The 23,177-nt window shown below is 40.5% G+C and overlaps 1 protein-coding gene across 5 annotated transcripts in view; it reads right to left on the bottom strand.

Annotated features, from left to right (window-relative positions):
* The window catches only part of MAP3K9 (mitogen-activated protein kinase kinase kinase 9), a 70,400-nt gene that overhangs the window by 5,569 nt on the left and 41,654 nt on the right, over positions 1 to 23,177 (bottom strand). The window contains exons 7-12 of one of the 5 annotated variants that reach the window (XM_027879672.1): positions 23,053 to 23,175; positions 22,134 to 22,287; positions 20,211 to 20,323; positions 18,731 to 19,546; positions 12,595 to 12,715; positions 9,065 to 11,633 (exon numbers count right to left, since the gene is read on the bottom strand). In XM_027879672.1, the coding sequence (XP_027735473.1) occupies positions 11,369 to 11,633; positions 12,595 to 12,715; positions 18,731 to 19,546; positions 20,211 to 20,323; positions 22,134 to 22,287; positions 23,053 to 23,175 (1,592 nt within the window). In that variant the 3' untranslated portion in view covers positions 9,065 to 11,368. Of the gene's footprint in view, positions 1 to 9,064; positions 11,634 to 12,581; positions 12,716 to 16,741; positions 17,539 to 18,730; positions 19,547 to 20,210; positions 20,324 to 22,133; positions 22,288 to 23,052; positions 23,176 to 23,177 lie in introns of those variants that run through there. The other 4 variants (XM_027879673.1, XM_027879671.1, XM_027879674.1 and 1 more) reach the window with 4 other exon arrangements.

Genomic DNA, 23,177 nt, shown 5'->3' with positions numbered 1-23,177 from the left:
TCTTGAATGGGGTAGTGGCTTCTGTGCTGTGACTTGAGCAGGGGGAACAAAAATCTACAGAATATAGGGCTCCACAGCACTTGGTGCCCAACAGTGGCTGCTGGCGACCACAGGACCTGAAGCAAATCAAATCCAGTGACCTCCCTCAATGAGGCTTCTTTACCACATTGTCCAATGCTTGTGCAACAAGAGGAAATGTTTTATTTTTGGCCTGTCACTGACAGAGCATAGCACTGAGACGCAGATGTGGTAAATTTTCTCAGGCAATAAAGTGCTGAAATTAAACGGTCATTGCAGCAAATTTTGTCCTTCAAGTTCTTAAAGCAGGACACAGACCATCACATTGTGAGTCATCCAGCCTCACAGCAGCACAAACTTGCTGTCTATACCCTGGGTTGCCTTTTTACAGTAAATCCACCTCCTTACCCGCCTGTCACAGCATAAAGCATTTAGCAATGAATAATAACTCTGCACCGGTAGGAACATCCCCTACAGTTTGAGGATGCAAACAGTTTCTTCCTGGCAATGCATAGAGCAGCTGCCAGAGGCTACCAATCTGAGCTGGAGCCTCGGTGTTATTTTAAGCCCTGTTCCCAGCTGCAGCAGCACTGTGTTCGCCAAAACCCTTCTAGAAAGGAAGAAAACTAGCCAGACCATATGGTGGCTTTCAGGGAGACCAAGTGTTGACTTTTCTCAGCATGTCATGAGGATAAAATTAATCCATGCTTTAAGCGGTGAAGAATACTGTACACCTTTGCATGTTCAAACCTGTGTATTTTGTCTTTTTAATTCTAAATTAAATACATGTTCCTAAAATTCCAGGCTGGTGCCAAGACCTACATGAATGCTTTGTTTGTTACAATCACTGAACAAGTATATGGCACAGCTGCTGAGCTGCATTAAAAGCCAAAGGTAGGGACCCACATGTGAGGATGAATGAGGTCTTTGAGGGACAGAAGGTTGGTGTCCGAGTGACACAAAGGAGAATGCCCAGAAGAATTTGTGCACTTCTGACTCACCTCTGGCTAGGTAGCCAGCCCCCCTGCACACTAAGACAGACTCAGGAGTGGGCTTCAGAGAGTTCCAGACTCAGAGAGGGAACATTGATGACATGGGGTCAAACCCGGTTGAGCAGCGACACTCCAGGAGCACAGCCCACGCAGAGAGCGCTGTGCGCACACACGTGCTGTCCGAGGCAGAGGGGACACACCGCTGTGCTGCACTAACTGAGGGCTCTGCACTGCCTGCAAGCTTGCTGATGTACACACATACCTGAGAAGGGTGATTAAGACATGCGCTCTGCTCCAGGGTCACCAAGCACTTCTGGACAAGTCTTGCTGCTTTTCTGTTCCCCTGCCAGAATTGGCAAGCTTAGCCACATCCACCAGATACCTGGGTATAAGGCTAAATGCAGGCAGCACCCGCAGAACCTTCTCAGCTGCCAACAGAGAGGTTTGCCTCCCCATATGCATAGTCACCCCAGGACACACACAGCTTCTGTTTTAACTACTCATCAAGAGAAACACTTAAGTATGATTTCAGTCAATTTAGCAAAGGTTTGCTTTAGATAAAACTGAAGAAAGGTGAGAGCCTTGCATAATCTAAATCACATTTACTCCCACACACAAAGAAAATTAAAAAATCCTGTATATTGTGCACCATAGCCTACAGAGAAGTATATATATACTAAACATCCCCATTCTAAAAGTGGTTAAATGAGGGGTGTAATGAGCCATGAAGGAAACACATTGGGAAGATGTATCCAAGTGCTCATCCAGCTCCAAGGTCTCCCAAGTTCGGTCTGCTTTCCTGTGGTGGCTCACAGCAGTCAATCCCAGCAAACTGAAGCGGACCCATTGGCAAAGAAAATGGCTGTTTGAGTTACAGGATTAGGCCGCTGGCACTTGGTTGGCATAGCGCTTCAGTCACAAAAGAAAGGCTGATGGGGATGTTGCTGAGTGGCAGACCTTCTTCTCAGCTGGTTTTATTTAGATTATGTACAGGCATTCCAAATCTTTGGAGAAGAGTAAGTTTACAAAGGGTATCCCACAGGGCTAAGACTGCCAGTCTGAGACAGATCCCAAGGTCATAAGAACTGCATCAAAATAAGGCAGTTTGGATGTGCCATATAGCCTGAGGGGAATCTCTTGTGGGATGAGAAAGGAGTTGCACAGAGCTGGCCAGGCCCCCAGATTCCCTTTGCCACATGGTCCCAAAACTCTGCCTTTGGCTTGTGTGAAAGCTTGCCAACTGTTATCCAATCACTGAATGGTTTAGATGAGGAAAGGAAAACTGTTCTTGAGAGGTATTAGCTAGCATTTACATCTTGAAAACTGTATAAAAACAAGTCCAGAAAAGACTTAATTATTAAGCAGATTATTACAGCTAATTCCTACTTTCCATAGACACTTTCAGTTTTGCACTGCCAAACAACATTTTTTTAAAAATCTGTTCCACGCTTAGTTGGATGGAAAATAATTTGTGATTGAGAGTTAGACATCTGTTTTTCTGATAGCTGTTTAAGTTGAAGAACCCTGAAGACTAAGTTTCTGTGATGCCATTTCAGAATTAAGAATAGATAATATTGATTCCTTGTCCGTGTCTCCATGCAGGAGGAGAGGGAAGAACATGGTTTTAAATAGTACTGCTTGGAGGCATGTGTACAATTTGTGAGAAAAAAGTGTGTCCTACCATGCACATAATTTGTGAAGGGAAAAATACTTCAGGCTAACCCAGAAAAGATGGTATGTGGCTGCAAGAAGTGGTCCTAATGTCAGAATTGCTACCAGGTGAGACAAAAAGTTGACAAACTCAGTTATGATGGACTGCTCCAGAGAAAGCTATGTGATTGCAGAAAAGAAGCTTGGAGTATAAAGATGGAAAATTGCACAAAGGAGGAGAAGGCCAGCAGAGAAACTCAGCTGTCTGTACTGCAGATACTAAGTACTGCTTCTTCTACCAGACTTGGCAAAAGCTAAGGTTCTGAAACGCCCAGTGGTAGTAAAAGGTCCTGAATCCTGGTCCTCCTCTCATCCTCAAACTGCACATAATTACAATGCTGAACTGTAGAAATAAACAAAAAACCCTCGAGACAATTATGAAGTTTAATGGATTTTGTCACTGAACAGGTATCTGCCCCCCTTGAGTGCCCAACAGCCTCCATAACGTCTTTTCTCCTTCTACAAGTTTAGCTGCTTGGGCTCCCACACTTAGCTCAGACAGAGCTGTGTGTCTTTGCCTGGGTCAAGAGCTCTGAGAAACCTCATCACAGACTCCCCACCTTCACCAAGCAGGCACATTTTCTTGCCCACAGTCCTTGCCTCAGCTAAATTATGATCCTGTCGAGATACCTTGCTCACCCAGATGCAAATTCTACCTCTCTGCCTTCCTAGCTTGACCTTGGACCTGTCTTATCCCTACAGACTTGCCTGAATCACTGGACCGTGGTTGGCCCTGGTTACTGTCACTTGGTCTGCTCTGCTCACCTTGCTCAGGTGGGGCTGTATCCATGAGGCTACAGCCCTGCTGTCACCCTTTGCTCCAGCTCACCTTTTCTTACAGAGCAGTACCTGACATTGCTGCCCACTGACACAAAAATCTAATTAAGGAAACCCAAACATTACAGTTATAACCTTGATAGCACCAATAATTGACACCAGGCTGTTTAGAAAACCTTCACTTCTTGTCAACTATACAAATGGGTTGACTAGATGAGTAGAATAAAATTTTTAAACTAATATTGCTGGAAGCATACCTGGAAGTTCTGCTCATGAGTTTGCAATGTTACTGATGCAATAAGGAGGGAATTTATTTAGTTTTTTCTTGGACAGGTCCAAATTTAAAATCACTTCAGTGCTGACTTGATAGTCCTGAAACCAGCATAGAAACAACAAATGTAGAAGTAGCAGATATTACAGGTATGCTACAGAGCTGGCCTAAAAGGCTCTGCCTGCCCTGAGACATCACTAACATTTGCTTGTTTGGAAGATGCAGTGAGATAACCAGGCCTACAGAGACAAGGTTCTGAGTTCAATAGGGATTAAGACCTGAAGCTGATGATGGGACATCTCTCTCCTGCTGTACTTGCTTCTTGTCACTCTAGGAATTGACTCTTTCTACCCTCAAAAACAGAGAGGGATGCAAATTCTACCTCTCTTTCACACCACATAGGGTATGAAAAGTGTAAGTTCTGTCTTTCTTAAAAACATCCTCCCTCTGGCTTCAAAATCACTGTGAGCAGATCAGTATTTCAGGGACCCCACATTCTGTTTTGCTGCTGGAAACCAGGTGCATGATCAGGTATCAGCCAGAGTATTTCCTCTTCTGTAGAAACTCTGCTGGTTTCTCCTTATTTCCTGTAGCATCCCAACAGGGTCTGACCCATTCTCCTCAGTGCTGGTTCCTGTTCCAGCCATCCTTTCCCTTCCGAAGGCAGACAAGAACAAAGAAATCTTTCACCTTTTGCCTTCTTCCTTCCCCCCAAGTCTGAGACCTCTTCCTTTGCCCCAGCTTCTTCAGTCACAAATCATCAAGAAGCAATTCTCCTTCATAATGCACACCAGCTTAGATCTTTTTACCTCCAGCTAAGGCCTGCAAGATCTGGAGGTATCTGTAGAAGAAGTAAATAGCCAGATGCAATTGCAGGAAGATCACCAAAAGCAAAAATGCCAGACTGCTGCAAAAAATAGTAAGCTCACTGTACAACATCCGGAGGTATCTGTAGAAGAAGTAAATAGCCAGATGCAATTGCAGGAAGATCACCAAAAGCAAAAATGCCAGACTGCTGCAAAAAATAGTAAGCTCACTGTACAACATCCAGTTGTCCAACTGCTGTCTCAGGGTCCCATAGGAGAGGAGGATACTCACATCCATGAGAGCCAATTCTTTAAATACTGGTTGCAATCTGTGACAGATAAAAGGCATGCATGACTTTTTTTTTTTTTTTTTAATTTCAAACCCATGAATTGTTATAAATTTAAGATACTAGAGCATGATTTGGGGAGAAAGGAATATATTTCAGAGCAAATTTTGCAAGCATGAAGTGTATGCACTTTGGTTATATTTAGTAAAGCGATTATGGTTTTGTTCTACTTTGTGTTGGAATGCCATCAGTTGATCCTGCCTCTTTTCATTCCACTCAGATTAGTTCATTTTTAAATTAATGAGGACTTCACAGAAGTAAATCACATGTCATTTAATAAGATTTCAGATGAAGTAGCAAAGAGCCACAAAGCATGCTGAAGTCTACTTGAAAGCCCCAGAGCTTTGCCCAATCCTTAGTCACAATTATTTCCTCTTTCACTGCCAAAGGAAACTGCAGTGTCCATTGCACCCAAGCACGAAGACAAAGCTTGTTAACCCTTGTTAAGATACTGATGTTTGTTGCTGCCATATTCACTCCAGAATTTTTGCTAAAGCTTAGTCTTCTTGAGCCTGATACCAATATGCCTACATACTTTGCATCTTACAATTAATTAGGTTCTTGTTAAGTCTAGCTTTAGGAGGACATCCTCTCCCTTTCTTTCCTTGTCAGAAGGGCCAAGAGTGTCAAAATTTCACTAGAAACATCAGGTTAATTCATCATATGAGCTGCATACTATAGAAAAGCCTGCCCTCTTTTCCCTTTGTACAGCCTTTGAAGGTTAGTGCAAGTTTCATCAAAGTAGCACCACTTAAATCTATTATTTCAGCATGTACCATCTGAGGAACATAATGTAATCCATAATGATTTCCTCACTTGAGCGCATTCATAGCTAAAGGCCTACATACAATTTGTAGATCACTGTAGAACTTTTATGCCCAACACTTGCCCACACATCAACCAATGAAAAACTGAAGCTACTCAGCCTAAAGCATCTGTTGGTGTGTTCATTCTACATCCATGCTGACCCTGCCAGCTCTCATTTAAGATGCTCCCTCTCTGCTAGAAGTGGTTAGATTCCACTGCTTAGAAAACTATTTTATTTTTCTACTCTGTCCCAGTGCTCTGTGTTCCTGCCATGGTCTGCAGAGTTTGCAGTTGCTGGCAGAAAGGTATCTGCCATGATGCATGTAGATTTTTGTTGCTGATGAGGTCAGCTCGAACACTATGGTAACCTTGTGCTTGTGACAGGGGAATGAATTCAGCTAGAAAATCTGCTTCTTTTAGGACAGAATCCTACTCTGCAGAACATTACAGGAGGCAGAAATACTCAGTTTCAGATGGGCAGGATTTGGGAAGAAGGAGTGGAAAAACCGTTTGAAAGACAAAACATTGCATGATACCTTTTGTTGTAACAAGTAAAAAAGCGATTCATTTTGCATGCTATTATTTCTAACTAAATGGACTGCCTGTCCACTTTCCTCTCAGTTTATCACAAAGCAACACTACAGCAGTTTGAATGGAATATATGACTGAGGGTACCTACCTATGCATTGTTCAGTCTGTGTCTGTTGGAAGACTGTTGGATTTCTTGCATGTACCTGCATTAGAAAAAAATCCTTTTTCAAAGGAAATTACGAAACCTAAGTTCTTGTAGTGCATAGTCCTTCATCAGTACAGGCACATTTCTTTAAGCAGAGAAACACGAAATGATGGCTTGGTGGCAAAGAAGAGCAAAGGTACAACCTGGGAATCAAACACATGATCTAGGAATCAAAACCATGTTATTTTGGCTTGCACACCTACAGCAGATGAAAGACAGCTTGGAAAGATCCTTGTTCCTGCAAATGTGTCTCACTGAATGATGTGGCAGGGACAAAGGCACAGCATCAGAAGCGAATCTAAACCATCTGTTAAATGTCAACATGTACAAAACATGTTACTGCATCAGCTTCAGATTCAGGCATTAAGATTCACATTCTGGCTGCAATACTAAATAAAGAGTAGAAAAATCTCAAGCTAACAGAACAGAAATATTAGCCTTAATAAAAATGGTATGCAATTAATTACCCGGTTCAGAGAAAAGCCAGAATCGGGTTTAGCAGACAGTTACCGTGTGCCAAGACTCGTACTAAACAGTCAGGGCTTTTGCAGAAACATTTCAAAAGCCCTATGGAGGACCCAGAGCTGGAACAGCTGATCAGGATTGAGATACCTAGCAAAGAAAAATAAACTTCTTGTTGCACTGGGCAAAATTCTCAAATCCTCAGAGCAAGGTAATGCCACTGCTATTCTAAATATCTGCTTGAAATTACTTGAAGCACAAACCCAAGAACTCAAGGCCTAAAGACAATCACTTTTACAACAGTTTTATTCAAGTCTGTGTGCTCTAGTGTTGAGACAAGGCCTAGATCAGCATTACACTGTAATACAATAATTTTAGCCATTGAACCAAGCCTGCTTGGCATCCTTGGTTTACAATTTACAGTACATCCAAAAAAAGAGCAAAGAGAAAAGAAAACCCAAAACGCCAACAACTTTCAATAGCTCTTTGCTTCGCTTAAATATTGTTCTATAACATAAAATAATTTAATACAAAATGAACTGTAATCCAAATACACATAATACATTGACACGGAACAGAGGAAGGATACAGTAGATTATGCACAAGAGTATTCAGTTGATGTGTTACTTACAGTGAAACAAACCGGACATTAATATAATTTAACTATTTAAGCCCAAGAGGGTCAGAGGCAACAAGTCCAGGTCACAAATAAAGCTTTTTAAAAAATAATGCAATCCTCTTTTCCTCTAAGCTTACTGCTGTACAGAAGTTAAAGGAAGGCTCCAACAAATCACTTAATTTGACAACATTTCATCACACAAACAAGAAAAACTTGGTGGCCTCTGTTATTTTACTCAACTCTGGGGTACATTGCCATTTGCTAATGCAACTGCTTCACTGCAGGTTCTTCAGGCAAAACATACCTTCAGGTGCTACTTCCATAGCAACAAACTTTTGAACACCATGAACAGAACAGAAGACAGAGAGAGGTCTCCAAAACCAGACTGAAATACCAGAGTTGTAAGATGAATCTCAGTCCTACAGAGTTTGGAGTTCTTTATGAAGTACCCAACACTCTACACAGTGATTTCAGCACAAGTAGGAACTACCTCATATCTCAAAGGATCAGACGTGGGGCATGATCTTATACTAAAGTAATCTACTCACCTGGTTCTTCAGATTTAAAACATTGTACCTAGCAAAGTCAGGTCACTGCTTTTTGCATCTGGCTTTAAATAGGAGCAGGAGAAGATCCACAAATAATAAGGCAAAAGAAAAAAGTAGCTTATAAAAAGAGGAGGAAATACATTCTCTGGCTGAGAAATTCTTGAATTTTCAAAGCCACAGAAAAGACATAGTTAAAAGCACAGGTATTTTCCCTGATTTTTCCACCACTGTTGCCTGCCACTCCATTTAAGCCTCTAAACTTGAGTGAGGCAAAATATCTCAGATATTTCCAGCTTGTCGTGAATTTACAAGAAAGGATTCACGTACAGCAGCACAAAGTGCTGTGCCAACAGCTGCCAGACAAGAATCCTAGAACTCTAGTGAAGTGGTGGATGTTGATCACTGCTGAACTTGTCAGGTCTGTCCACCAGCATGGAGGGATGCATTTTGAAAATGAGAAGAAACACTAGAGAAAAGGCCCCAGGTTAAACTGCCATTTGCACACACAACCTCCAGTCACCACTTAACTGCCCCTTTACAGACAGCAATCTGCTAATGCAGAAGTTGTTGCTCTTTCATCTCATGTCAGAAAACATTCTGAGTGCTTACCCTGCTTATGGTAAGAATTAGCAGTCAAATAGGCATGGCATGTACAGTCATGGAAAGGCCACAAGAGTCAGCAGTCAAACCAGCATTTACCCAGAGGATTGTTGAGGAACTTTTTTCGCAGATTAACTGACTCTTTTCTCTGGCAATCAAAGTAAAGAGCCTGGTCCTTCACCATTGGTCTCTAGAGGACAATCCTCCAACTTAAAAGCTTTGCTGAACTGAGGTCTTGAGCATTTTGACCCACAGACACATTCCACTGACTTCAGTGATGTTTAAGTATGTGACAAAGAGTTTTCTGAATTGAGGCCTCTTCCCTTTTAACTTGAAAAGTAATTACCCTAAATATGAACTCTTCCTACTACAAGCAGCCTAATGTGAGTATCTGGGCGGCCGACAGTAACAACTCAGTTTGAGACACTGACTAGGCCTGGGAGCAAAGACATTGCCCAAGTTGAGAAGTGGCCACATTTGCAAATTCCAGAAAAACCTCAAGAAGCTCAGTGTGCAACAGAGCTATGCCACACAGCAATCAGAGGCTATGTTTGTTCTGAAACTTAACTGCTGTTAGCAGCATTCTTATCTACGAAGCTTGGAAAAACACCAGCATGTCTTCCTGCTCCATTATAATCTCTCCTGCTAAGACCATGAGACACAAAAGCATCAGCACACGCCTAGAACAATGTTTCTTTTTTTCAGACAAATATGTCTCTCCAAGACAAGGAGGTTAGTTTTATCCAACCTCAACATCTGTTCTTGAGAAAATGCTGAATTGAAACAATCAAGATAGAACAGGGAGACAGTATCAATCACTCTGAAATAGCATATTTAAAATGCATTATTCTAGTCTTATGTTCCAGCCAAAAACTTTTGAACACAATGTAGTTTCTCAATAGCTATCCTGGCAGCTAAAATTTAGAGCATGGACAAGATCCTAGAAAAGTATTTCTGAATAATGAAGGCCCTTTTTCCCCGCCATGATTACTTTTCAAATTGCTTATTTTAAGCAAATAAAACTTTGGCATTCCTCCTGCAGATTTATTCTAAGCCCTCTTTTGCTAGCTGTGCATCCATCTGACCCACCAGCTACAGACCTAAGAGTAGCTCACTTCAAGCTGAGCTTATAAATCCACTACACTGCACACTAAAAATGTGTCATAGTTTCTTAATATTAGCTATATTGGCTGCACATTATTAGCATTCAGATACAGTAAGGGCTGTTATTAGGAGCTGATACATTAGGAAAACAGGACTGCAAATACAGGAAAACAATCAGGATCATGTGTACGTTCATTTTAAGAGCACATGAGATAATTAAAAAAAATCTGTTTTGAAAAAAACAGACTGTTGCTCTTAAAAACAGTAGTGACCAATATGAAATCACCACCTTTTGGTCTGTGGACAGTTAACTCTTCCACAGATCAGAAATCATCATGAAAAAATGCCCTGCCTTGTCCTTTATTGTTTATTTTGGAGACACCAATCTATAAAGGAAGTATAATCTTAATAAACCAAATGGTCAGTTTTATTTTTCCATCAGGAATTTGCACATCAAAGAGCCAAACACAGAGTTTGCCTCTGCTCTCCCATCTCATTCCAGCCTCAATTGCTTACTTAGAGCAATTCTTAAAATGTGAACTTTCTTCCCATTCTATCTCTATAAATGAGGTAGTTCAGGGTAAAATACAACAAACCAACCAGAAACTGGAGGAGTTGGATGGGACTTTGAGCAACTGGTCTAGTTGAAGATGTCCCTGGCCATAGCAGAGGGACTGGAACTAGACGATCTCTAAGGTCCTTTCCAACCCAAACCATTCTATGAAACTAGGTAACTACACATTAAGTGACTACACATTCCTCAAATTCTTCTTTGGGACCCAACTGACCAATTATGCCAACAGATTACCAAGCAGCTAATCTCTCTCTGTTCTCTGACTTGCATTAAGAAGGATAACTTCATTCTTATTTGCTATTTCCTGCCAACCTCCACTTTCACTTCACCCAGTTGTATCTGATGCTTCTACCTTGGAAACCTTTTGGGTCAAAGCACACCTAAAATATATACTGCTTTCTGTCTTAGGCTTGTTACTTTGGTAACAAGAATAAATAACCAATAAAGATGGGGCAGGGGCAAAATTCTAACAGAGATACTGAGAGCCAGTGATAACGCATCTCTTCACACAGGGGTGTGGGCACATCTCTAACTGGGAGGACATGAACACTGTTCTGATATTTGGCCTGGTGTGTGATGAAGAACAGTACTGAAAGCTACAACCAGGAGTTTCCTCCAAAAAACTCAGCTCCTAGCAAGGAAACATGTGAGATGGAAGGCACCTAGGAATACAGGATGCACCTCAGACACATATATATTTCATAGGCTTAAAATACAAACCAAAAATAATCAACATCCCCAAACAAACAGAAAGCGAACAAAAACACAGAGTCCAAGTAGCCATTCTTAGTAGGAAAATTATGTTCCTGGTCAGAAAAAGTAAGAGGTTTTTCACACATGTACAGAAGGAGATAAAATGTATTTCTTGTGTACAAACACTGATGAAGTGCTGGAGACTTTCCAGTAGCAAAAAGAGAGATCCTTGTTAGAGAGGAATAATAATAATTTTGGTAGCTACATCAGATCCACCATCCAGTTACAAGTGACAAACTACTTTTTAATCAAGCACACATACCTCGTTAGCCTGGCAGTCACTACTTTCAACATACAAAAATAAAGTTGATATAGGTAATTTCAGAAGTTGTGTCCATCTCCGACCAATAGAAGAGTGGCTGAAAAAAAACTCAGCATGGGAAAAACTAAAAGCAAATGCACATCTTAACTGCAGCATATGACTTTCTACTAGTGTGTTCAATAGAGGGAGCAGCAGAATAAGCCATGAATTCATTTCCATACTGCCTTGTGAAATCACGAAAGTAAGGCTAAGGAAACAATAAAACATAAGTTCTTCTTAAGAAGACTGTGTTGTTTGTTTAAAAACAACAAAAAAAATTAAACCACAAACTTGATTGAAAATAGAGGAAAAAATCAGAGAGACAAATTTGATTAAAGATCCTTTCTGTCCAGCTAGCTACTATACTGTGAAAACCACCATATTCTAATCTTAATCATAGTATAATCTTAAAATAGTAAACGTAACAGAAAAACATAGGAAGGCATTCTTTCCTAAAGATACCCTAATTACATAATCAAACAAAGGTTTATGAAGTCTGAAAGTTATGCTCTGTGACAGCATGAGTATATTTTGGTTCCCATATTTGGTGTTCTTATTGCTTGTTCGCAAATATGTTTTAAAACACATCTATCCCCTCACTCTTACTGTCCAGTTTGACCCAAATTGTAGTCTTAAGTGAGTAAAAAGCACAGAAGCTAAGAAAATGATCTGCAGTGACAGGATAAGGATCAGAAATCTTAGTTTCCAAATATAGATGTTCTTGTTTCATACCAAAAAAAGCCAAGCCAAAAGGAGGGCCTAAATCACTGTGAAAGATACAAACCTCCTTATTCATCACTGAATTGGTAAGAGTTCTTGAGAACATTTCCAAAATGATGGAAAAGGTTAGAAAGCAATAAGCACTTTTTCCAAGAAGAAAGATTTAAAAAAAAAATCCAAAATAAACAAGCCCATTATAATTGGCTTAAAATTACTTACCAAAGTAACAGGCTGTCACTGAATTTTGGGATACAGTATTAGGTTTAGTTCCATACATCTAAAGGGACTCCAGCTCCCACATTAATCCCACAGAGATTAATTAAATTCCAAATAAAAGTTAAGCTCAAGCTAGAAAGGTGACTCAAGATGAGAGGTTTCCTGTCATGTTCTATTTAACAGAACACTCCAGATGGCAAAGACCTTTCTTTACTCGACCATTACTGCCTCACCTTCCACAGAATGAGAGGTATCCAGTTTCGTGACATATCGAAGCAACATCTCTGTGCAGTATTGTCCACAAAGTCTTAAGATAACAGCATGCTATGAAGAGGAAGGCAACTACTCCCATTCCTAGAGGTACAGAAAAATACTTCATCATAAAAACATGTCAAGCCAGAACAGGTCTTTCTACATCAACAACGAAATATTCACTTTAAAAATACTCATTTTGTTAGAAAAACATTACAAAAAGAGTATTTTCACTGAGGTTTCCTGACTCATAATGAATATCAATCCACTGCAATACTAATCTGGACAGAAATACCTACAAAAGGTTACATTTGCACCTCTGAAAAGGACTGAAAGGAGATCAAGACCTGCTTGCTGGTAAAACAGAGCATTGTGCAGTCCGTAAGAAGCAACGGTATCAGAAAAGTCCAGAACTATTTAATCGCCTTAGTTTTGACACAAAAGTTTTCTTCTTTCTACTTGTCCCACACTCAATTTCTGTGAAATCAGTAAAAGTTGATTAAAAAAAATTGCAATTTTTTTGCACTGGTTGCTATGTCTGTGCTTTCCCCCCAGTTTTACAGGAAAACCAAACAGGCTACAAGAACAGCATATTTTGAAGGGCCAACAAACTTTTTTGTATTTCCTAAATCAGCATATCAATTACATAGTGATCCATACTGGCAGCTGACTAAACAAAAGCACAAGCATATTTCTAGACCACAAACATTTCTCTCAGCTACAATCTCACTACTACTGTCAGTTAAAAAACTGCCCTTTCCTCCTGTAATTAGATACACTTGACTCCATTCTCTTGTCATTACGTTTAGACTGCTCAGTGATTTTGTCCTCTCATGTTATCTTTTTCTCATTTTCTCAGAAAAAAAGTGCAACTTATTCAGATACCTAGGAAGCAATGCATTTATTAGAATTTTTTTAAATAACATTTTCACTATTTCCCTCAAGAATACTACTAGAAAAGTATATCAATGAACAATCTCCCTGAAAAATGGGAATAATAGTGGCCAATAGGAAAAAAAGATTTGTAAGCTGATGGGCTCACATCTTCTCACTATCTAGTGGACTACAGTGGAGCATTCCTTTGGAGATGTGGAACACCAACAGACTAAGAAAGCAGCAAATTCAAGCCAGAATGGGACACATGGATATAGGGAGAGGTTTGGGGATTCATGAGGTAAAACAGCTCTTTGCCTTGAGAGCCCCCTCTGCCTGTCAGAGAATACCCCACCACCTACTAAAGTCATTAGTCTTGGTTCCACAACAGTCTTCTCTTGCCTGATACCTCAGGTTAGTCACCGGAGGACAGCTATGGGTTGATGCTCAAAGACTACCTCGGGTTAATTCATGTTCTAGATTCAATGAAGATAATTGCATCAAGTAAGGGTTTAAAAAAAACCCAAAAAACAAACAAACACACCCCTAACACATTATGCTTCTACCTAATCTTTCTAGCAGCTTTGTAATAACAGTATCTAGTTTGAAAACCCTGACTTGACTCCTTGTCACCTGTCCTACCCAGTTATTTGATGGAGCAATGTCCATTTGGTATTAGTGAAGATGCTCTTTGGAGCAAAATACTTCTTACTGGTCAGCTACATACCACTTTCACCAAGTGATTATCTAAAAGAGAGAGAGTGGCAAGGAGGGTTTGATATGTCATCCTCAACTATCTTAAGCAAAAGAGAATCATAGAATCATAGAATCATAGAATCATAGAATAGATTGGGTTGGAAAAGACCTCCAAGATCATCAAGTCCAACCCCTGATCCAACTCCAATTACTATAGCATGGCACTAAGGGCCACATCCAATCTCTGCTTAAAAACCTCCAGGGATGGTGAATCCACCACCTCTCTGGGTAGGCTGTTCCAATGCTTCTTCCAGCTGCCTTGACTGATGGGAACTTGACAGAAACATTAGAGGTTACTTGGTGAACTTACTGGTCAACTATCAGAAACTTTAGCAGGTTGAGCTAAAACAATGTGACCTAAACAGGTAGTCTCCCATTTCGTGCAAGTAAATGGATTTTAAAGATTTCTGTTCAAATGGGGCTATTCCAGGTGACACCTTTGCAGAGCACATGATATTCCCTATGACACTTATAACAATACTTTTTGGATAGAAAACATTACATTTAAGAACAGCTGATCCTGTTTTGTTTCAGTCTTTTTAAAATGGTAAGGCAGACTTTGAATAACAGACTGTTTTAATCCCTTTCTTTTTAGTCCCTCTGACACAGCCTCTCACCTCCTTCAGCTTGATTTATAGCACAATTAAAATCAATCATCTTTTGGATGGGTTTTGCCTTTTTGTTAGTCTCAGGATCACAGATTAATTTTTCAGAAATGGAAAACAAAACTATGAATGCTTAAGAAATCAACAATGCTAAGTTCTGCATTTAACAAAACAGTCAGAAATGTAAGTCCCACATCACAACACCTTGTCTACACAGTCTATCCAGCTTCAGCACCTAGTATAGCACAATTAAAGCTAGCTCTGGAGCATTTAATGGGGAGGGTGGCAGAAAGTAATTCTGCCACTAAAAATTTTTTTCATGGAATGTGATAAATAAGAAATATGTGACCTTGCTACACAAAAACTTACTGTAATTGCTTGGAAAAAAGGTGCACTTGACTAATGGCAACATGCTAGTTTCAGTCCTCAAACAGAACTAAAAAACCTTATGTACAGTTCCTCCTCACATGCTGGTTTTTTAAGTCCAATTACAAACACGTAAACACACAGGTTCTCTGTGCTGACAGCTGCAGGAAGTATTTGGCTACACTGCTTTGACACCAGGACTGGACTGCCCCGACAGGCTGAGCACTGCATTGGCGGCACTGTCAAATGAGATATTTGCAACCAAATGGTCAGTAGATTAGCAAAATGAGCACAGACCTGTACAAAAAGAGTGAACAGATATGCTTAACCTGCAACAAAGCAGACTACCCTATTACACTCATTTAAAGGCTACATCTCTTATTTATAATGCTGAACCTGGGGAAGCATGACGCTCTCCTTACAGCCACTAAGTTATACCTGTAGTGGCACAGACACACTTGGAAGTCTCTGTATAGAAAACTGTGAGCATAGGCACAACCTATTTATGTGACTTCCTCCTTCAAGACAGGGGTCTGTTCTTGTTCCTGATTTACTTTTTTACATATTTGAACAAGAATGAAGAATTTACATGTCTATAGGGCCTTTCACTCAAAGATCTCAAAGGACTATTACATGTGTCCCAGCCCCTCCCCTTGTGAGGTAGGTATTATTCCTATTATTTACAGATGGGGAAATTCAGGCACAGAGGTTACATTATTTGCCCAGGGTCACACAGTGAATCAGTGACAAAATAAAACAGAATCCAGATGTTCCAATTCCTGTTCGCACAATCCAACTACTGACAAGCCTCATTTTCAAAATAGCCTTAAACAAGTACCAGTGTGCATAAGAACAGTCTCGGGTTTCATGGGTCACTCCTAAAAAGTGTAAGAAAGGAGAAAAAACAGGAAGATAAATTTGGGAACATGTCATTTACTTCTGCAAGTCAACACAGCTTTAAAGAAATAACTCCCTTCCCAAAACTGAGGCAATTTCACTACAGCCTGAGAAACAGGCAGTAGGAAAAAAGGGACAGATGGAATCAAAGTTTGAAACAAAAAAGCAAGATAAACAGCCATACCATAAGACTTCATCTTCTTGAAAGCACCAGGTCATAGAAAAACAGGGTTGAGAGGGACCTCAAGATACCACTGAAGTTCATTCAACCTACCTTGAAGCCAAGATCAACTACACCTACTTGTTTCATCTGGTTCACCTGCTCTCAAAGACCTCCATCAGTGGAGATGCCATGCCCTTCACCTGCAATCTGTTCCACCTTAGACTATCAGTTAAGCAAAAGAGGACAAACAAGCCTTAAGATAGCTACTTTTGCTCTTTCAGTGGGGGTATGATGATTCCCAGGCCTGTCTAATGATTTGAATATATTTCAGAGAAGGTAGTCTCTAGATAATTACTTGTTTCTGTCCTGGATTCCTTGGGAAAACATCAAACACTGATGTCTGCTATTGTATAATATTTGAGTTTTGAAAATACTGATTAATACCAGCATAGATACCAATATACTTACTGCAAGTGCCAAATCCTACAAGGTCAGTAACAAAAGGCTTTGATATGATAATTTTAGCTCATTGCAGATTCAAACTGCAATAAGAGGACAGGGAAGACTACAGAAAAACCCCACAGCAAAAGTCAGCAGCTCAGAGTTGCCAAGTTTCACCCAACTGCAGACAAAAATTAGGCAGTCAACAATACATCTTCAGCAGAGGCAGCACCATATGATCTCTGTAGCATCCCTCCATCTCATCTGTCTTCAAAGTGCATTCTCAGTGCAAAAAGTAGGATTGAATTTAGAGGGAGACTCGCTGTCCCCATTGGTTTCATATTAAGACCAGAATTCTTGCTTGAGTTCATATGCTGCAGCTTTGTGTGTGTTAAGTTCACTTCTGCATAGCGGAATGGTGCTGTCCTGGCTCTGCCCCTCAGCATCCATGTCCAACAGTGTCCGCTCCTCTGCAGGAGGACCCACCTGGAAAGGAAGCAGTGCAGGCAGTCCAGGTCTCTCTTCTACAGTGCTACTGCTACTAGCAAAACAAGAGTCCAGATTGCTTGGAGTATCAGTACTTGAACTGTTGGCAGAAGATTCTCCCTTGGCGTTGCTGGGTGACACAAACCACCAGGGATCGAGCCGCTGCCGACTGGCTGCAGGACGTGGCCGGGGCAGGAACTCCAATGTCTTGGGTCTTTCCAGTGTGGGATCCTGCTGTGCATTCCATCGTCTTGGGGTTGGAGGAAAAACAAGGTTGGGGTCTGGCAGGCGAGGGACCTCAGTGGGATCTCTACTTGGACTAGGTGTTTTTAACACACCTATCCAAACCAGACAATGTAAGAGAAGAGGGAAACATGTTAGATGTCACTGTTCCAACAGATCTTGGCTTATTGTATGTACAGTGCAAAAACATACAAACTCCGTATCTTCAAGATGATGCAAACCTGAAGTAACTTGCTTCTTTATCCCTACACTGTTCTCAACACATTGCAAGACACTTGTTTCACTGACCTAGCGCATGCACCAAGTTTTGTTCATCTCCTCATTTGCTTTCTTCAGTTTTCTGACTGGAGACCATGGATTTGACCTCCTACCAGAGGGGAGGGATCTCCAAATCCTTTGGAGGGTACATTACCCACTAACAGCTCGAATGGATCAGGGAGACAGAGCATGATACACAACAGCTGTTTGTCACAAGCAGGACCAACTTCCTGGAAGAGCCACGTAACACTACCTACTGCAGATGCTTCCTGGTTTGTTTTTGTTTAGGAGTGGGGGATGGTGTTTGCTTGATTTTTTTGTTTGTTTGTTTTGCAAACGCAACATAACTTTTACCATTTTAATGAGAATTCTCAACTGCATTAACCCACATTTTACTGCAGATTTCCATTCAAAATACAACCTTGCATTTTGTTTTACCATTGGGAAAAGATCTAATTAAATCAAATTTTAATTTATTATTGTAGTCCTTTTTTTCTTCCTCTGAATTACTAGAGTAAGAACACAAGAAAACATTTTTTAGGTTATGAAGTCACATCCACTTTTAAAGACTGCAACAGTGAGAACACTACCTATTCGTCAAGACCCCTCTTAACTGCAAAGGAATAAGAGCAATAGTGGCACAAGCACCAACTGTTTTAGAGATCCCGTTTTTACTGCCTTAAAGATCAGAATTCACTTTGAACTACAAACAAGTATATAAAGGCATTCAAGATGGAACACCAAGGAACTGTTAAAAATGTGCAGTATTTTGTACTTTGGCACCATTTTTGTCTAAGAAACAATACTGTGCTCTGCCTTACAGCACAGGGGGAGCAAAGAGTTCCTTAGTGCAGAGATGCTGGAAAAGAAACCATTACTGCATTATTCTGTTAACTATTTGTGTAAAGATAGTATCCATAAGCAATACTCGCGGGCTGGTCATCACAATGGACTCTGTATAAGCAATAAGTAATTATACTGTTTGTGTCTTTATTCTGAAGAGGAAAAGGAAGATGGCTGAAAACCTACCTGCTCCCAGTGCTCCAGTTAAACAGCTACTGGAAGGGCATCCACTGGTTGGGCACCCGTTGACAATGAGTCCACTCCCTTTGATGGCCCCATCAGAAGGTGTGCGCCTGTGCCCGCTTTGCTGGGTGTGGGAAGAGACTGTCACATGTGTGGGAGTCAGGGACTGGTTGGGGTCTTGTTTGAACCTCTCGATCTGAACATTGACTAGTGGGTTGGTAATGGCTGGCAAAGGAGCCTTGACTGTCACTGGGCTGACAGGCATTTCATATACCACAATCTCATCACTGTCTGAGCGCAGCAGGGACCGGGTGGAATTACATTCGGAAATGGAAGACAGGGAAAGAAGGGTAAGGGATGTGGATGGCTCGCCTAGCAGTAACATGGGATCTTCTTTCTTGAAGATCTTCCGGGAAGGTGGACTAGTGCTCCTGCGTGGGCGTCCAGCTCGCTGAAAAATGCTGTCACGCTTCTTCTTCTCTTCCTTGGGCACCTCCGGCTCCTCCTCAATCAGCAGCTGACACTTCCCTGCTTCTAACAGATCAAAACCCAGGCCTGCAGCAGCCAGCACTGCTCCACAGCCAAGCAGTGCAACCTCACATCGCTTGTGGTGGGAGCCACTACGTTTGAGGCTGTTGGTGGGTGTCAGCTGTGGGGTACTAGTAGCAGAGTTTACAGGGGTGGACTCCTCATTGGCATCACTAGAAGGGCCATCCCAGTCTTCACTCTTCTGAAATGGGATGCAGAGGTATGACTGATTGTGTACAGGTGAAGGGTGCACTTTGTCCTCTCCATTAAGACATTCGCTGTCCTCATCATCTGGAAAGCAATTAAAAACAGACTTTGCGTTGATGCAACACTTCCGCTAGCAAATTTCACTGTCTTACAAATATACATGGAAACAAGCTTCTCCTCAAAAAATGCAACTGTTCTCATCACAAGCGTCATTCATCAACCGCCAAATAGTCACAGGCTATTGTCTCCAAAGCAGATAGGCTGAGACAAATACCTGGAAGCATTATCAAAGTGGAAGAAATTAATGACGCAATAATCTATTTGGGATTAATTGCAGAAAAGCATTTTAGAAACAACCTGCACCTCAGTTACTTCTAGAGTAAATGTATATGTTTGTGATGAGCAAAAGGTAGGAAAATTATAAGGATCGCTCCTTGCAAGTGAGGGTGTGACCACACTGCACATCTAAGTATCAATATACAGGAAAGGAGCTGAGAGGTAGCATGGAGCTAGAGGAGAATTAACAGAAGCTTATTAACTTGACAGATAACAAGCACAAGCAGAGAGGTGAATAAAAAGGAAATCTAGAAGGAGGAAGTGGACATTTCACAAAGGATAGAAGAAAAATAGGTACCAAAAAATTAAGACATTGCTGTAAGGTATCAGGTGAGGGTCAGAAAAAAAAGAAATTTATTCAAATGTGAATGAAAGCGGGGACGAGAGTATCAAGTTCAGGGAATTCCTTTACCCATCTCTGCTAAGCTGGTGAATCCTGGAAAAGCTGGTGCAGTTCTCTGGATCCTTCCAAGGTTCGGTGCACTGGATGACCACTGTTTGTATCCTTCTACCAGAGCTTTCAGACTGAAATAGTAAAAGGATGTGAGAAAATGTACCATGCTCACAAGCAGTTTCCATTTCCCCCTTCTATATTCTCTATCATTCTATTATAGCATGCATGTATCCATCCTAACTACACAGATTTGAAGCCCTCCCATAAAAAGAAATTGTGACATTTTTACAGCACCTTAAAATAGAAAAAAAAGTCATAAGGTTCCTCCATCGTTTACTACACCACAAAAGTCAAAAGACCTCTGCTGATAGCTAACAGCTATGAATGCAGAATAATAAAAAGCACCACTACAAAAATCAGATTAAACATTTTCTCCTGAAATCAAGGCATCTTGATTTCTTTTGCAATCAATCTTGCATGTAAAAAATAAAGTGCTAAAAAAAATTTAAAAAAATAAAGAGGAGGAGGGGAAAAACACCTCCAAAAACATTTCCATGTTTGCTGCAACTTTGTTCCCTTTAAATCAAAATTTGCAGTCCAGCATGATCTCAGAAAGAAGTTCATTGTATGTTAGCCATACTGCCCTCTCAGCAACACTATCCTGTTTCAAACAGTCTGCAAAATGCAATAGCTGTATTGAGTCTCCCTAAGAAGGATTCTGAATACTACAGAACATCTCAGTTGCAGAGAGAACGAGATAGTCTTATGAGCAACTACAGTTAGCAATCAACTCCCTTCCAGCTGTCTGTGCCCAAAAGCCATCAGTGCTTCAGACTGTACAGTAATGAAAACTGAAGAGCTTTATTCCCAGAATTCAAAGAACATGATTTCAAGACAAAAGTATTTTTTTCCAGCTTCAGTGATCTCCTGCCCTTTCATATAGTTAATGATTGTGAAGTTTCACATTTGTTTTAATTCTGTAGAATGCTATACTTCATCTACAGAACAAGTAAAGCACAGACATCAGTCAAAGAATCTTCCTCCCACATTGCCCTGTCAACATGTATAAGTTTATTTGAGAGAGAACATATTCTAATAGATCCAGGCTCTCTTGCAGAGGACTGCAATAGTAATGCATTATGCAAACATCTGGTTTTCAGGCATTTCACACCTGAGCACACAATAGTTAAAGATTATAACCAGTTATTTTATTTTCCCTGCTAAAAATATGGCAAGAGTAAAACTATCAACTTAGCAGAGGGAAAAAGCTTCAAACTTCATGAAAAAAAATCACAAAGCATTCAAACTTCTCAGAAGATCAAAATACTCCTACGTTTAAAGCAGCATTTCAGCAATGATCTATTGGAGTCCTTCTATAAATATTTCACACACACACACACCAAAAAAAGAGCAGCCACAGAACAATAACCTATAGAAAAAGAAGTACAATCTGTATCTCTACAAAGATCACTTTCAGGATGTATTCACTCCAAGGACATATATTTGTCCTTTTCAAACGACTGAAGATATTTGTCTGTCTCTACCAGAGATTTATCTACCAGATAAATGCTATTATTAAAAATTAAGACAAGAAAAAGCGTATCTGAGAATTGTAAGAGAGAAGTATATTCAGATACAATAAGAAACTACAGGAAGTTGAGCCTGAAAATTGAGAAAACCTACTAGGTAAAGAGTTTTGCTCAGCTAGGAAGTCCTACTGATTAGAAAGACACCTAACAACATAATAGCAAACAGTGAAAGCATCAGTCATCAGCAACAGATTGAATGCAGTTCTGTAATCTGAATCTCTAACATATCTGGTACAGGAATTAAGTTTGGGAGCAGGAAAGTGTTTGCAAGAGGATAGGCAAATTTCCCAAGAGCCAGCTCATAAGTAGTTTTAGAACCTGGAAATCAGTCTGCCTCCAGACCCTCTCTTACCCATCTTCTCCTGCACCTAGCTCCTTGTGACAAAGTGAACTTGGTCCCCACGTGCGTCCCTTTTTCTTCTGGCCTCTCTTCTCTTCTTCCTCTCCTTCCTCCTTTGGAAGGACTGAGCTTCGCCCCCACGTTTTACTGCTTTCAGCAGGAGTCACTTCACAAGTGGGAAGAACAGCGGAAAATGGGAAAGAAAAACAGATAGACAAATTAAAGAATTGCTTCCATGGCAACATGAAGAATAAAATATGGGCCAAAACAGGAATAGTAGCGAAAATTATTTTCCTGTATTTCTGACCATTTATCAACACAGCTCTAACAACCAAATCCCTTCAAAATTAGGTATTCCCTAATCCCTCAAAGTATAGGTAGCCTTTACAGCTTTATTCCATCACTGTTTTCCCTTCAGAACCACCAGTTTGATACCAGAAACATAAGTGTCATGGTATTCAAAACAAACACTATACATTAGCTAACATGACTTCCATAATTCTAAAACATGCATGTCTGTCTAATTCTGTTTTATTATGGCAACACTACTTGCATGACAAGCACCCTTTTTTTTTCTATTTCCTTGCAACAGTAACTTAATCCACTTCAATAATGTTTCACAGATCTACTCTGCAAATTAGTATTTTTAAAAATTAACTCTATACCTCAGGAATGTATTTTCTATACAAACAGCAGTATTTCAAGGACTTGGTTAAGTATGGTTTCGACTCCAAAAGAGGTGATATTCCCCCCCATTACCAATATACCAAAAATACACTCCATTTTTCTCTCTAAATGCATACATATAAGGTACAAGGAAAACATTTGAGTACTTTCTTTTACAGTCCTGTCCTAGATATGGAATCTGGACATCTTACCACGCTGACAGACTGCACATTTCCCAAATTCAATACTACATTGAGCTCCTTACACTGTATGGCCCTGAGTCTGGGAATAATGGTAGGACTTGCAGGAGGGCTGGAGCAGCTACTGATCAAGCTTTTCCTTTTATCCATCGTTGGAGAAGCCTGCACAGTGAATTTATGCTGAAAATCT

The sequence above is a fragment of the Empidonax traillii genome, unplaced genomic scaffold, assembly GCF_003031625.1.
Source record: "Empidonax traillii isolate 1590-97213 ecotype Southwest subspecies unplaced genomic scaffold, ASM303162v1 scaffold56:size2478089, whole genome shotgun sequence".
Taxonomy (NCBI): Eukaryota; Metazoa; Chordata; class Aves; order Passeriformes; family Tyrannidae; genus Empidonax; species Empidonax traillii.
Note: the sequence above shows the minus strand (reverse complement) of the source record. Positions and strands in the feature narration are given on the sequence as shown.